Below are 16,513 nucleotides of genomic sequence, written 5' to 3' on the forward strand. Positions count from 1 at the left end.
CCAAGTCCACTTGATGCTTTTTCCACATCTCTTGCACATGACCTCTTTGTTCTACTTACATAGCTTCCACACTAGTTCAGTTCTCATTACCCACTGGTGATATAAAAATTAAAAAAAAAGAAAGAAAAGTTATTCAGGTTCAGATTCTTAAAATATGGCCTGCTTGTATTGGCATCACAAATGCTCAGATTCTTACAATCCCACCCGCTTCTATTGGCAACACAATAAATCTTTTCTCTGACTGGAGAGAGAGACAGAGAGAGAGAGAGAGAGAGAGAGAGAGAGAGAGAGAGAGAGAGAGAGAGAGAGAGAGAGAGAGAGAGGGAGAATATGTTTGTTTGTTTTTTGTCTTTTGTTTCATCTCTTCCAGGTGTTCTGGGTAAGTTTTTGCCCAAGCTATGTTTTTCTCTGAGGCTTTGCTTTTAGATATTTTGGAGTCATTCTTTTCTTTTGGGTTTCTATTCTGAGCTTCCCTGACACCGTAATAGCTCTTTATTGTGGGATACTTTTTTTGTTTGCTCATTCTTCCGGCTTGCTTCCTGACTTTGGACTTGATGTTTAGGCTGGACTCTAGCACTTCTGGAGGGAAGGTGTGGGCTGATCTTGCTGCTGCTTTCTTGGAGTATTGAGTTATTCCAAAATCTCAAGGACAAGTTGGGGACCTGCAAGCTTTCATTGCTCCCACGTGGTCTGATTGAGAGCATAGTCTAATTGCTGCTTCCCCTAGCCTCAGCTTTGCTTGTTCCTTACCTGAGTCTGAGCAAGAATAGATTGCTGCTACAGTTATCCCCTCTCAACAAGTTGAAAAATTTGGTTTTGAGCTGCAGAATTTTTGTCTGGGACTCCTGCCCTAGTTATTCCTCCGCAAACTGGCCTGTATGTTAGAAACAAAACCCTGTTCTGACTTGGGATCTGAGCCAAGTTGCTGCTGCTTACTTACTGCTTAATCGCCTCCTTTCTCAGTACATCTCTAAGGACTCTCTTCCTGGGAACACTACTCCCTCTGTATATAGGTACCCATCTTAGATCACTCTGGACCTGTGACCCAGAATGGGTAGTGGGCAACAGAATTGAAAGTTCACATCTGTTTCTGTCGTACTTGCCCCAGTATGGATATCTTGTTATAGTTCTGGGACCTCCTTTTACCCTGGTGAATAGTCTTTCCCTGGTTGCTAAAATCCTCACTTTTTGTGTATTCTGGCTTGACACTGCCCAAAAATCTTCCTGTTTGTTTTCATATGCTGAAATGTGCTGGAAAAATGACTCACCAATACTTTTTCTGGTTTTCCTCATCAGGATTAGGTCTGGTACATTTTCTTTATCTGTGTAGAGGAGTTTTGTGGTGAGGACTTCATGGTACTGCTTGCCACCACTCTGCCATCTTATCTGTACCCAAGTGAGAGGAAAGGAAGTAGAAGTATCAAATGTAGGTGACATTCTCAAGGACTTTAGCCACAAAAGAGAGAAGAGATAGAATAATAACTAACAAAAATAGGTAGATCAAATAAGGGTTTTTGAGGATGGATGAGAAATAGATATGTTTGCAGGCAGTAGGGAAACAACTAGTTGACAGAGGCAGAAGAGAGTGAGAGAGAGTGGAGGTGATAGAAGAAGCAGTCTGCTCAAGAAGATGGGAAAGAATAAATAGGACTATCTGTGCTTATAGAGGGGGAAGGGAAGGGAACAAATATTTATTAAGCACTTACTATGTGCCAGTCACTTTGACACTAAAAATATTTTCTTACTTGATCTTCACATCAACCCTGTAAGAATGGTGCTATTATTATCCCCATTTTACAGATGTGGAAACTGAGGCAGATAGTTTTTGCCTAGGGTCACATAATAAGTGTGAGGGCAGATTGGACTCAGGTCTTCTTGACCTTAGGCCCACTGCTTTATCTACTGTGCCAGCTAGCTATTCCTAGAGAGATTTGTCTCAGCAAAGAGAGGTAGCACCTCATTATGAGAGACAGGGGTAAAGGAGGAGATAGTAGAAGGCATCTGGATGATGTGAGATGAGGAGGAAAGAAAAGAGATTTCTCAGTAAATTTTCTTTTTTTGAGTAAAACAAGAGGCAGTGTTCTCAGTGTTGAGGGAGGGGACGCAAGTTCATTTTCCCTTCCGTCTTCATTTATATAACTTTACTCTTCATCTTCATCCTCCGATTCCTTGCCCCATCAGTTCTCTCCCAGGCTGTCTGGGCCTGCCAGTTTCACCTTTGCAGCATTTTCTGGATATGCCCCCTTCTCTTTTCTGACATTGCCAGACCCTAATGCAGACCCTCATCACCTCACACCTTGATTATTGCAATAGCCTGCTAGTGGGTCTGCCTGCTTCAAGTCTGTCCCCATTCCAATTCATTCTCCATTCATCCACTAAAATAATTTTCCCAAAACTCAAGTCTGATCATGTCACCTCTTCCTTCTCCTCCGTAAATTCCAGTGTAGGTACCACTTCCTTCATGAAGCCTCTCCTGATTTCCCTAATTGCTAGTGAACCACTATCTATAAAAAAATTTCTTTATATTTACTCTGCAAATATTGTACACACAAAATATTTATATAGATTCAATTATAAAGTCTTCCTTAAAAAAATAAAGAACAATGTCAATAGCTGGAGGAATATTCAATGTTCTTAGATTGGCCAGGCCAATATAATATTACTGAAACTAATTTATAGCTTTGGTGCTATTCCAATCCCTGCTTGACGCAATGATAACAAAATTCATTTGGAGAAAGAAAAAATGCAGAATATCAAGAGAAATGATGAAAATGAAAAAGGTAGGGATGAAGGTGGACTAGCTGTTCCAGACCTCAAGCTATTTTACAGAGCAGCATTCATGAGAACTATTTGGTATTGGTTTAAAAGAATAGAGAAGTAGATCAGTGCAACAGACTAGACAAAAGAGAATCAGAAGTGATGGATCTCAGCTCATTGTTGGATAAACATAAATTGCTTGGGAAAGAACTCCCTATTTTAGAAACTGCTAGAAAAACTGGGCAGTAGTCTTGATAGAAATTAGGCTTCTATCATCATGTTATGCCACATCACACAGATTCAAAATGGATATGTAATCTAAATATTAAAGGTGATACCTTAAACAATTTAGAAGCGGATCTGATCCATTCCCTAACAGAGAAGTAGTCAAAGGACGTGGACAGAGAATCCTCTTAAGAAGCAAGCCATTTGAAAGAATGTTCCAAATCATTAATAATAAGAGAAATGCAAATCAAAATAACCCTGAGGTTTTACTTCATATCCAGTAAATTGGCAAACATGACAAAAGCTGAGAATAGTTGATGGGGGAGAGGTTATGGGAAGAAGGTTAGACCAGGGCATTGTGGGTGAAACTATGAATCAGTATAGCTGTTTTGGAAAGCAATATTATTATTCAGGTAAAATGGCTATAATGCCCGTGCTCTTTGACCCAGAGAGCCACTGTTAGACACATACCTCAAAGAGATCATTCATAAAAAGAAAGTCTCCATATACGCTAAAATATTTGTAGCAGTACCCATTTTTGTGATAGCAAAAAACTGGAAACAAAGCTGATGCCTACCTATTGGAAAATATCTAAATACATTGTGGTGTGTGAATGGAATAGAATAATATTGTATGGTTAGAAGCTGAATTTGATGAATACAGAGAAACATGGAAAGACTTACACAAACTGATGGAGAGTGAAATAAGCAGAGCCAAGAAAACAACATACAGAGTGACTACAGCAATTTAACTGAAAAAAACAATCACAAAGCAATTGAAAGTAAATGTTGCAGAATTTAAAATAACAGGCATGATCCCAAAGGAGGGATATGAGAAGATATTTTTCCTCCTTAGCAGAGCAAGCAGGTCCATGGATGTGCAACATTGCATATGTTTTCAGACCTTTTCTATGTATTATTTGATTTTGCTGATTTCTTTCTCTCTTTCCTTAAAAAAAATATAACCTTTTTTATATGGAATAGGACCGTTTTTGTGGGGAGGATGGACAATATAAGGAGAAATTTAATCATTACTGAAACAAAAGTTAGGGGCAGAACTCTCTCCTTCTTGACTCCCTTAGTGGACAGAGTGGCAGGCCTGGCATCAGAAAGATTTATCTTCCTCAGTTCAAATCTGGCCTCAGACACCCTTTAGCTTTGTGACCCTGGGCAAGTCACTTAACCCTGTTTGCCTCAGTTTCCTCATCTGTAAAATAAGCTGGAGAAGGAAATGGCAAACCACTCCAGTTGTCTTTGCCAATAATACCCCAAATAGAGTCGCATAGAATTGGACGTGACTGAGAAAAAAAACTGAACAAAAACAAAAATAAAATATAAAAATTTATTTAAAAATAACTTAGACTAAAGATTTGTTGGTGAGTGTAAGATAAGTTGGTTTCCTTTAGCAATACTTTTTAGTAGCATTTCTTTTGTTAACAGATGTAATTTGTAAACAAAGGAACTTTGAAAAACAATAACAGGGCATTTTAATTTTATTACAGCAAAAGCACCTGGAAATCGAAAGAAGTACAAAATGGCTGAAAATGCTGAAAAGCTGGGAAAAATACAAGAATACAGAAAAGGTATTTAAATAACCTTGATAAATTTACTCATAAATGCAGTTAACATTACTTTTGGTCAAATAAGATAATTATTGGATTTATTGCTGTAGGTTGTATTTAGGTGTAGGAATTGCTTCTCTATCAGACTTATTGCCTAGAATCTGTTCCTCAGCTTTTCAGTTCTGGAAACTCAATTTTATCTGTTCATCATATGATGATCAGGCCCTGGTGGACTGATTTATGATTGGCAGTTTTATAGGAGACTGATTTGTAAGCCAGGATATACATGTATTGATTTATATTTGTGTTTGTATGCATGTATGCATACATATGGGGGGGTGTGGGAAGGGAGAGAGAACCTATCCTTCTTAACATTGATATATCAGAGAAATAAAATTACCTTCCTCATTCTCCCCCAAGCAAGAAAAGAAATACGAAACCATTGTGACATATGTGTAGTCAAACAAAACAAATTCCAAATTGATGACATCCCAAAATTCTCAAGTTGGTGACATCCAAAAATCATGTGCCTCATCCTATTCTCTGGGGCCATTGATAAAAGTATCCTTTCGGGGAAACTGCCTTACTATTGGCAATAACATCCATTTCTCCTTGACAGTGAGACCATAGATGGAGAGTTTGAGGGACCATAGATCTCACCTTGTCCTTCCTTACATTCTTTTTTTCTAAAACAACAGATGAGGGTAATGATGTTCACAGAGCTTAAGTGATTTGTCCAAAGATCACACAGATAGTAAGCAGTAGAACTGGGATTCAAATCCTTTCCTCTGACAGCAGATTCCTTCTATCATACAACCAGTCCTCTGAGATCATGGAGTTACATAATCTGAAATAACCTTAAAGATAACTTGTGTAAACATATAAAGAAGGGTGATGATAAAATGACACTTTTGGATGTTTTCCTTACTCCTGTGCTAAATATATATAAACCAAAAAACTTATCTAGTAGTCATTAGGTTCCATGGTAATTTGAAGGCATGGTTATGTTAATATTTGACATCATTTTTATTGAACAATTAAACAGTTTCATATTAATTTCAGTCCCTTTTTTTATTCTGTTATTGAAGGTAAAAGTTGTGTCATGGACACTGGAAATTGAATCAAGAAGACATGGATTTAAATTCTTCCTTTGAGACCTACAGACTGTGCAACTCTCATAGGCACTTTTCCTCCCAGAGCTTCTGTTTCCTTATCCATAAAATGGGGATAATAATACTTATATTTCCTACCTTGTAGCATGGTTGTGAGGTCAAAATGAAGTGACATATAAAGTATATTGTAAACTTTAAGGCTCTGTGTACTGTAATTACACATCAGTTATTGTCACTTTAGTTCCACTGAAATACCTTATTAATATTGTAACTGTCTTTTTATTGTTATGAATAATTTATATACCTTCTTTTTATAAACCTGAGGGAAATATTACCTATTAGGTAATATTTATGGTTGTGAAGGAAATCATTTTGTAAAATATAAAGTGCTACATGAATGAGCTATTATAATTATTATGTTACAACTTGAAAGTTATTAGGAAGCAACAAAATGAAGGATATTGATTTATTTAGTGTTTGAGTATGCCTGAAATACTCTAGGGATTTGAAGATCACCTAGAAGGCATGACTTGAATAGATCCTCCATGGAGCTGTGGGAAAACATGAAGAATAATCACAGGATGAGAAGGCGCAAGAAGAGGTCATTCTTTTTCTGCTGGTAGACAGAGTATCTACGCTGATTAAAAAAATATCTCTTGAAGGGTTCCAAAATTCCAGAGTAGCCAGATGTAGAAAAGGTGGTCTCTACTATCTAGAATGGAAAAAAAAAACCTCGAAAAACAAAAATATATGGCACCTTTGTGTTTTGTGAGTTTTTTTAAAAAATATGTATTATTTATTTGGACATATTTCATAGGAACTGTATGAAAGGTAGTAATTTGGTGGGACTCTTCCCCTGTCCATTCTTTAGTGTTTTCTTTGAAAAAACAGGATTCTTTCAGAAGGAGAGAACTTGATAAACTGTACTGTTCCCTGGGGTGATATGAGAGCAAGCATAGGTTTGGAAAAGAGCAAAAAATAATTTTAAAAATGGTACTGTGGTTTTGGTGGAGGAAATTAGAAAATAAGGCACCTGTGAGAAATTTGGATGGGCAATTAGAATTTCAAGAGGCAGTGAACATTTTTGGGGAGAAATCAAGTCTCATTAGTAACTGAATCTGGGTTATTCAATTGGAACTAACCATTTTACAGATAACATCAAGGTCATGAATTAAGTTCTTGTATCAGTCAATTGACTTTATTTTATGTTCACAGACTTTATCACTGTCCCTTTTTACCACCTACCTCTCCCCTCCAAGCTATTCATAAGAGGATGACTTGGATATTACATTTCCATCAGTAAGTCATCCCTCTTGTTAGAGAGATGTAGGACACTGAGAATACTGATGAGATGTGACTACCTAGATGATGCAATCTCCTAGGTTGATGAGTTTACTGATAATAAGGGTTCCTGGGAGCATGATGGAGTCCAGTTCATTTGTATTTCACTAATTCTTTTGCTAATACTCAAACATCTTTTAAACATTAAAAAATGGGCTTATATATTATTATTGATATTTTCACATTTGCCCATTTTTGGTAATAAAAACATACTTGACTTTTAAGGACATAAAATTGGGGAAAACGTTCTTTCCATAGTTGTTAGCCTTTATCATCAATCAATAAGTATTTATTAAGTGCCTACTGTGTGCCAGGCACTGGGATACTCCCCTCCCCTCCCCCAAAAAAGAATGAAATAATCCCTATTCATGTCAAACTCTAATGGAGGAGATAAGTACATATGAAAATACATACTGAATAAATGTAAGATATATGTATGTGTGTGTGTGTGTGTATGTAAATGTAAGATACACACACATATACACACACACACACACAAAGTAAATAAAGGAGTTTGAAAAGGAAGAGCATTACCAGTTGAGAGAATCAGAAGAGCATTCATACAGAAGATGGTTTCTTAAAGGAAGAGAGGGATTCTATGAGGTAAAGATAAGGAGGGAATATATTTCAGGCATGCCAGTGAAAAAGCGCAAAATAAGAAGATGGAATGCCATGATTGAGGAACTGAGAAAAGGCTAGATCACGGAGTGAAGGATAAGGAGTAAATAATGTCCAATGAAACTGTCAAGGTAGGTTGGGGCAGAGTTGTAGTGGGCTTTATATTTTATCGTAGAGACAATAGGAAGTCGCTGGAGTTGATTGAATAGGATAATCACATGGTTGGATCAAAACTTAAGGAAAATTACTTTGGTAGTAACAGGTAGAATAGACTAGAATGGTGAGAGACTTGAGGTGAGTTTAGGAGAGAGGTGATAAGGACCTGAACTAAAGTGGAAGATGTCCAATGTAATGCTTGATTGAAAGATGGCTTTTGTGTACTTAGTGTTATTGGCAAATGAACACCTGGTACCTCTTAAGTGAGATCCACAGTTGATCAAAAGAGTTTGACCTAACTGTCCACATAGGAAAAATCAGATAGATGAAAAATGTTTATTGTCCTGACTATGATATGCATTTGGATGGACAAACCATAGGTCTGGTCCATCAGTATATGTATTTTGGAAAACATGTTATATGTGGATGATGAACTGGGTCAGAATTGAATGATAGGAAGAAAGTTGTAGATAAACAATCAAATATTGCCAATTAGGAATTCTATAGAAAGGCAATACAAAAGATGTCATCAGACAGTTGTATATGTGCGAAAAGATTTGAAGTACTCATGTAGCAGGATAACCAGTGAGCTTTCTGCATTCTGCAAAGGTATTTGTACTCTTAATTGAGGCAGTGCAGTACAGTAGAAAGAGATAGCCTCTGAGATTTTTGCCCCAACTCTAAATCTGTGATCTGTTGAGCCTATGAAACGTCAAGAGATCCTAGTGGAAAGCCTCCAGCAACTTTGGACATCCTGTCGAGGCTCTATAGCATAACACTGGCAGGAGTCCTATATGAACTATGTATGTTTGCTGCAATGGACATGACTGGAAGGAGTCTCCAGATTGATAAAATCACAGCTCTATTAGTTTCCTGGCTAATTTTAAGTTAAGGTGTTATCCCTAAAGGCATGTGGCAGCACAGTGGATAGAGCCTGGAGTTAGAAGACCTGAGTTCAAATATGGCTTCTGACACTTAGCTACATAACCTTGGGCAAGTCCTATAACTGCTGTTTTGTTTTACTTAGCTGTGAAATGGGGATGAGGGTGGCACCTACTTTGCAGAGTTGTTGTGAGGATCAAATGAGATAATATTTGTAAAATGTACTAAGCACATTGTCACACATAGAAGGCCTTCTGTGAATACTTATTCCTTTCTCTCTTCCTTTTAATTTAGAACTCCCCAAAATGAAAGTTGTTAGTATTTCCAAAGTATATTTGCATTTTAGACATTTCAAGTGATAACAGTTTCCATCTATTTAGGTTTCAACTAATTATTAGATGTGATAATAGAAATGGAGGTCCAAAGGATAGTTAACATATTTTCCATTTCTTTTGTAACAGCCATCTTGCTATATAGTTATATATTGTTTATCTTTGTGTTAGAAGGCAATTCAGATGGTGATGGCATCTGTAAGTTTCAGTGTGCAACTTTGCTGCAGTGTGCAGGACTTTTAAAAAAATCTTTAAAATATGAGTATTCTTCTGTTTTCTTGGTTCATTTGCCATTTACAGAACTTGTTGCCATTTACAATCCTCTCTTAGATTTGTGGTTAATGCAAAGGGTTTATGTATTCCACAAGACTTACCTTATTTTTTATTACTGTGCTATAATTTTGTCTGTTTGCTGTTTTCTAGCATTCTATATTCCATGAAAGTGTGCTTCAGAGTAGTTACTCCTTTTTAGCTTGTTGTCACAAATTTGGAGGTTTTTGGTCTCACTTGTCCTACCCAAGACTTGTCTATGGTGACCATATCTTTAGAGCTAATATGTCATTGTTAATGAGTTTGTGTGATGTTAAATAAATGGTACAGTTATGGCTAAGGATAATCTAGTTCAGAATTGAATCTAACTCAAAACATAGATGTTGGGCCTATATAATTGCTGAAAATTATGTTGTCTCATATTGATATTAAGTTTATCAAGTGAGTTGCATTTCATCCCACTGAAAAGATTATATCAGGACCGGAAAAGAAACAGGGCAAATATCCTTGGTTAGCACCTACACTTACAACTTCATATTCCATCAGTTATAATGTTCATAGGCATATGTTACTGTACTCTTCTTTATTACGTATATATTTATGAAAATATCTATGTAAGCTGTAAAGATGTACCCCATTAGCCTAATCTGATAACAACTCGGACTAATGCATTCTCCATTAAGAAAGATTTTAACAGAACTATCTTCTTTGATATATAATGTTAAGTACTATTCTCTATAATGATAGTAGCTTTAGGTGGTGTACATATGGACCTATTTAGTGTGAAACATGATGTACTTTCTAAAAGAATTACCTCCTCTAATTCGCTTGTTTTAAAAATGTTTTAAAAAAGAAGTTACTATGTGTTTCTCTTCTTCAAAAGAGACATATTTTTTTCTCACCAGCTCTTTACTCAAATAATAATAATATAGTGAAATTCCTGATGTCTTAAATACAAATGTAGGAGTGAACATTTAAATTTTTAGAGTACAAATTTTAATAACAGTTTCCACTTGGGTTGTTTGAAAGTGACGTGTTTGAAAGTGTAATCTTATGGTGAGCAAAAGTATATCTGTAGTGATATTTGTTTGGTGGTATAAAAATGCTAGTCTTACAAGTTTGAGTTCAGGTTCAGATAGTTATCATCCGTATAACTTTGGAGAAGTTATTTTATCCCTCTAAACCTCATTTCCTCATCTCTGAAATGAGAACAACAATTTTATTACCTAGCTAACAGGATTGTTATAAGGAAAGCATTTTTTACATCTTAAAATACATATAAATGTGAATTTCTGTGGAAATGGTAATTTCTTTTGTGTTTTCACTACTCAGCAGTGTTTCTTTTTTACCAGGGCTTTAATATTCAGTAACAAGTGTCAAACATTTCCGCAAAGTCAAGGAGAATAAAGTCTGGAGGAACCAGTGAAGATAACAGAAGAAGGATAGCCCACCACTCCCCCATAACTACTCATACTACCCATACATTACTACCCATAACTACAATGACCTAGAGAGATGACTGTATAATGTCACGATCAGGAAATCTAAGGGAAAAAAAACCAATAGTGAGTTATTTTTCTAGCTGACATTGATATAGGGAAACAGACTGAGGTGTGTGAGTACTAGAGGACCGAGCTCGTTAGACTTTGTGTGTACTACACAAGAAGTGACCAAGAATACAGCACAGTTGGGCCTGACATTGTTTAGGAAGAAGGAACAGGAAGGAATCAACTGACAGCTCTATCACACAGGACTGTAGAGGTAGGGAGCTCTGCCCCTGGGGGTCAGACCTTTGGCTGTGCAAGAACAGAGTGAGTATCCATGTGGCTCTGACCGTGCCCAGAGCTGTCTCTGATGTTCTTGAAAGATCCAAAACTCAGTACCTCCAAGAAAGTAGCAATAGGAACCCAGAGGCTACAGCTTGGGGCCAAAAAAGATCCTCACATTCTTTCCAGAAGTGCCCAGAGCCTGACCCTAACACAGAATCCCAGTTTGGAAGTAATGATGGAAAAATGAGTGAATTAAAGAAGACTAATAATAAAGGGCTAGGGTGGAGTTAGGAGATACCCAAGATACAAACTCAGAAGAAGAGAATAGCTCCACAACATGTATAAGCAAATCCTCAAGAATAACATGATTTCAGTACAAGATCCACTAGAATTTCTGGAAGAAATGAAGCAAGACTTTAAAAATTATGTTATAAATGAAATAAGATTTCTTGAGGAAAGAATTGGAAAAGAAATGAGAGGACTGAAGGAAAGATTTGGAAAGAGTATTAACAACATAGTACAAAAGGTACAAAACTGTAATCAAGTAACAGACTACATGAAAATTCAAATGGACCAATGGAAGATAAAGGGCTGTATGATAAAGTATATATTAAAAGAAAGCCAAATGGCTAAAAAGAAATAGAAGAAAATATAAGATACTTCATATAAAAAAAACAGGTCTAAGAGAAAATAATCTAAATATCATTGGATTACCTGAAAAGCATGAAAATGCCTTTGCTCCCCAAACCTGGATATCATATTTCAAGAAAATGAATCAAGACATATTTGAAATTGAAGGAAAAGTGGAATAAGAGTTTACTAGCCAATTCCTGAAAGATACCTCAAAATGAAAATTACCAGGAGCATGATAGCCAAAATTCAGAATTTCTAGGTCAAAGGAAAAAAAAAGTTGCAAGCATCCAGAAACAAAGAGTTCAAATAGCAAGGAGCCACTTTTAGAATCACACACAATTTGGCCACTGCCACTGTAAAGAAAATGAAAACTTTGGAATGTTAATATTCTAAAAGAAAAGGTAGAGGCATATTACCAAGAATAAAATCCAGCAACATTGACTATAATCCTACTCAGAGAAAATGAACTTTGAATGGAATAGAAAACTTTGAAGCATTCTTGATGAAAAGACCAAAACTGAGTAGGATTTTGAAATACAGATGTGAGAATCAGGAGAAACGTGAAATGATAAATAGAAGCAAACAATCACAAGGGACTAGACCTAGAATGAAATGTTTACATTCTAATAAAAGAGCTGATAATGTGTCCCCTCATCAGAGTCATTGGAGGAATTAAATAAAACACAGGGCCTAGGAATGGTTTTGTTTTACTTTGATGAACTAAAAAGAAGAAAGGGTAGGGAAGGAAAAAAGAATACACTAGGGAAAAAAGGAGGGAGAGGGGTGAGGAAACATGGCACACGTTTAGGGTACATTAGTAAAAGACTTCAAACAAGGAGAATGGAATAGTGGGAACAGGCAATCCTTGAACCTAATTTTCATCTGATGTGGTCAAAAAGGAGTAAAATACACACATGCATTTTAGTTAAATGTGTTTTAAACATGCATTTAAGAGAAGGGAGAGGGAGGAATGAGAGGGAATATAGGTTTGGGGAAGGATTAGTTACAAGCAAAACAAATGTAGCCTTGAAGGGAGCTTTGTAAAAAGGGGTTTAGTTTGTGACTGAGCCTTGGTTGGTTGAAATAGAAGAGGAGCAGGGGAGCAGAAGCAGATCACTGAACATAGGTCACTTGTGCACAGTATGTTCAAAAAAGTTATGTGTAAATCAAAGCTTTTTAAATTCTTCAGGGCACTGTTAGCTAGCTTCGTGAAGTAGTGTAGCCTTGTTTTGTTTACTATCATTTTGTAATCATGTTGTTAATGCTTGCTATAACCAGGTACTGTCCAAAGCTACAAAGTGCCTTGGTAATGTTCAATTCATCATCCATTTAGAACATCCTATTACAGTGTTACCATGGAACTAAGTGCTTAGTAGAGCTGAAGTTCTGGCAGGTTCTTGCAGGCTTTGAGTATGGCCCTAGCAACAAACTCAGTCTGCTTTCTGAGTGCCCGCTATCAGTAGACTGGCCACTTGGAGATGAATTCTTTGTCCATGGCAGCTTGAAAAAACAAAGAATCTAAAAATGCTCTTTTTTCCCGTGCAATATACTTCGGTTTCTGCAATGATGTTTAGAGTTGTGAGAGAGGGGCAAGAAGGTCCAGTCATACTCCTAACCTTGTTCTTTGTCCTAACTGTAACTAATCTTTCTACCTTTTAATTCTTTCCCACAGCATCACACTTTCACTGGCTACACCCTCCTCCCTTCTTCATATTGACTCTTTGGTGAACCAATTCAGCTCTACGCTGCCTTCTCACGTCCCTTGCCCCTTTATTCTGTTATCTGTCTATTTTTTATTTTTCCCACCATCCTCTGCCTTTGTACTTATTCCTTGAAATTCATGCTATCCTTGTCACGTTATAGACAGTTTATACTTGCCATAACTGACCATTGCCCTCTGGGTAACCCACGACATTAAGTGTTTTCAGACTCTATTATTCCATGACTTGCAGCCTTATAGAGTTGTAAGAATGTGGTTTCTAAAAATATGAACTTTTGTTTAACATGCACATAGTAGGTGCTTAACAAATGCTTTTAGAATTGATCAGTCCTATATATTAAAACCTGCATGGTTTTAAGCTTTTAAATTTGTGAAGAAATTTTATGAGGAGATTCAGAGGATGAGGAAGAGAGTCATTTCTGGTCAATTTAAAAAGCATAGAAGTTGACAGTAATATGTGTCAGATTTCACTTCTAAAACAATGGCTCTCCTTTTCTCCTGTGCATTAAGTTCTGCTGTTATAGGGAGATGATGGACTTGTGTTTTCATTGACATAGGGAACTCCTATTTGAGGAAACAACTTTCTGTACTAATTTGGGTTGATGCCTTCTCTATAACTTAGAGTTTTGAGCATTCCTGAGAGTTCTGAGAGGGGCAGTGACTTGCTTGGGTTGCCTCACTAGTATGTATCATAGGGGAAATTCCAACCCAAGTCTTCCTAGCTTTGGGTTGGTTCACTCTCCACTATGTCATGACTGTCCTTACTTTTCTTAATATTTACCCATAATTAAGATAATTTTTTGGCACACAACAGGAATGAATAAAGTGAAATTTTCCTTAATTAACTGGCCAAGAATTAGAAGAGAAGGGAAATTAAGAAGTGCTTAAAGATATTGTATATATCTAAATGAAATTTTCTGAAGTAGAATTACCTAAGCTGTCAGTGATTAAAAAAATGACAGAAAATGGAGAAATACAGTATGTGCATAATATTCTGATGGGGAAGAAACATAGCAATTGAAAGAACAATAGAACAGAACTTTGGAAATACAGCCTCTGTATTGATGTACTTTGTGTGCTGTGTAATCTCAGATAATTTACCACCACTCTGAGACTTAGTTTTTTCATCTATAAAATGAGGAGGTGGGACAAGATGACCTCTCAGATCCCTTCTAGGTATGAAGGTTCATAACTCTGTTTTATAGTTACTAACGGAGGCAATGTGAGTCTGCCCACAAGGACAGGTTGGTTTGTTTTTCTGTCTAGTTTAAGCATCTCTGGGACTAGAAAGAGGAACTGTATAAAAATGTGTCAATGACTTTGTTGTTGACAGTGTGAATAACCCCTGAAAAGTTTTGCATTCTGAATTTAGGGAAAATACTAGACTTCTGCACTTTGTAAAATTTAATCTTTTTTCTTTTAATTAGTTTCATAGGAGAATTTACAAAGGAATTCCACTTCAGCTTAGAGGTGAAGTCTGGTCTTTATTACTTGAGATTCCTAAAATGAAAGAAGAAACAAGAGACCTTTACAATGTAAGTATATTAAGTCAGTCTTAATTAAATTAAGAAGTTTTTAAAAAAAACCTTTATTTTCAATATCAAAGGCCCCAAAACTAAAGAAAAAACCCTAAAACATTTATAGGCCTACATGTGGATTTTTTTTTGCCCTATTTAATATTTATCTAATGAATTTCAGACAAAAGTTTTAGTGATTTTTTTTCTGATTTCATTGAATCAGTTTACAAAAAAATTACTCCATGATTCATTACTTGTCTCCACTGGTAGTTATTAAAGTTTACATTTCAAAAAATAATGGGAAAATTTTTTTTTTCTAAGACCAGTTTAGTTATGTTGTCCCATATTAGTCAAATTCAAGAATTTAAGCTTCAGAGATTTTTACTCTAAAATGATGAAGTCAACAAAAGAATAACTGAAAAGCACAATTTTACTCACTAGCATGATACCTATAAAACTACTTAAAAAAATTTTTTTAAAAACCTTTGGATTTAACAAAGTAGAAACAAATGAATTTTTTTTAAATTGCAAAAATGTGTTTGCTCGACATCTTCCAAGTCTGGAACTTTTCCTTTCTTTTTTTTGAAGTTGTAGTTGACATGTATATAGTTCTGATTCTGCTGACTTCACTTTGTACCACTTCTTAAAGCTTTTTTTAAACTACTCCTCTACAAAAGTTTTTGTTTTCAACACTACTTCCCTTTTCTTCCCTTCTGAGCTCCCAAGTTGGTATGTAACACTCCAGGCATTTCCTCTATAAAAAGGAATGCAATGTGCATATGTTGTTTTTTGTCTGAGTTTCAAAATGAAAAAGTTTCTTTTCTTCAACCTTAAAATGTTTATCTAGATCATGTATACAACTTGATTCCCAGTCTGAGAAAACTTAATCCTCAGAATTTCTGAGCCATCTATCCTTTCAAAACACATTTTATTGAGCACCCATTGTGTGCAGTTATTATTAGGTAACATTGATTTTTTTTAAAAAAAGCAACCTTAAATACAGAACTTCACATTTATGCCTGTTAAATATCATCTCTTTGATTTTATCTTATTTTTGCAAAATAATTTTGACTCTTTTTAGCATATTTATTTTTATAACACTTAGATATCCCTGTGTATCCCTCTGAGCCATCCTTTTAAACAAATAATTAAAAAAAAAGAGGGAGAGAAAAAAAATCAATAAGTACATTGATTAAAATTTAACATATTCAGTGTTCCATACCCAAGAACTTCTCCTCCATCCTCTGCAAAAGAGTGTCAGGGAGGTGTCTTCTCATATCTCTTCTTTGAATTGAAGCTTGTTTTTTGTAACTCTGCAGTGTTCATTTTCAATTTTTTTATGGCTGCATTTACCTTTTTTTTTTAAAATAGTCTCTCTCTCCACACACACACACACACACACACACAATTATTTTCCTTGTTCTTACTTCACTTTGCATAATTTCATAAGTCTTTACTTCACTTTATTCACAGTTGTCATAGTTATTTAAATATATTCCATTATATCCTTGTACCACAGTTTGTTTTCAGTCGTTTTCCAATCCATGGGTATCTGCTTTGTTTCTAATTTTTTGCTACCACACGAAGTGCTGCTATAAATATTAAGGTACTCATAGATCC

The 16,513-nt window shown here is 35.8% G+C and overlaps 1 protein-coding gene across 4 annotated transcripts in view; it reads left to right on the top strand.

Annotated features, from left to right (window-relative positions):
- Positions 1-16,513, top strand: part of USP6NL (USP6 N-terminal like) — a 204,716-nt gene that overhangs the window by 142,854 nt on the left and 45,349 nt on the right. For all 4 annotated transcript variants that reach the window (XM_020999670.2, XM_020999671.2, XM_020999669.2 and 1 more), the window contains 2 exons: positions 4,484-4,564; positions 14,804-14,911. In XM_020999670.2, coding sequence (XP_020855329.1) covers positions 4,484-4,564; positions 14,804-14,911 — 189 coding nt within the window. The remainder of the gene's footprint in view (positions 1-4,483; positions 4,565-14,803; positions 14,912-16,513) is intronic.

The sequence above is a fragment of the Phascolarctos cinereus genome, unplaced genomic scaffold (assembly GCF_003287225.1).
Source record: "Phascolarctos cinereus isolate Bilbo 61053 unplaced genomic scaffold, phaCin_HiC Scaffold_1;HRSCAF=81, whole genome shotgun sequence".
Lineage (NCBI taxonomy): Eukaryota > Metazoa > Chordata > Mammalia > Diprotodontia > Phascolarctidae > Phascolarctos > Phascolarctos cinereus.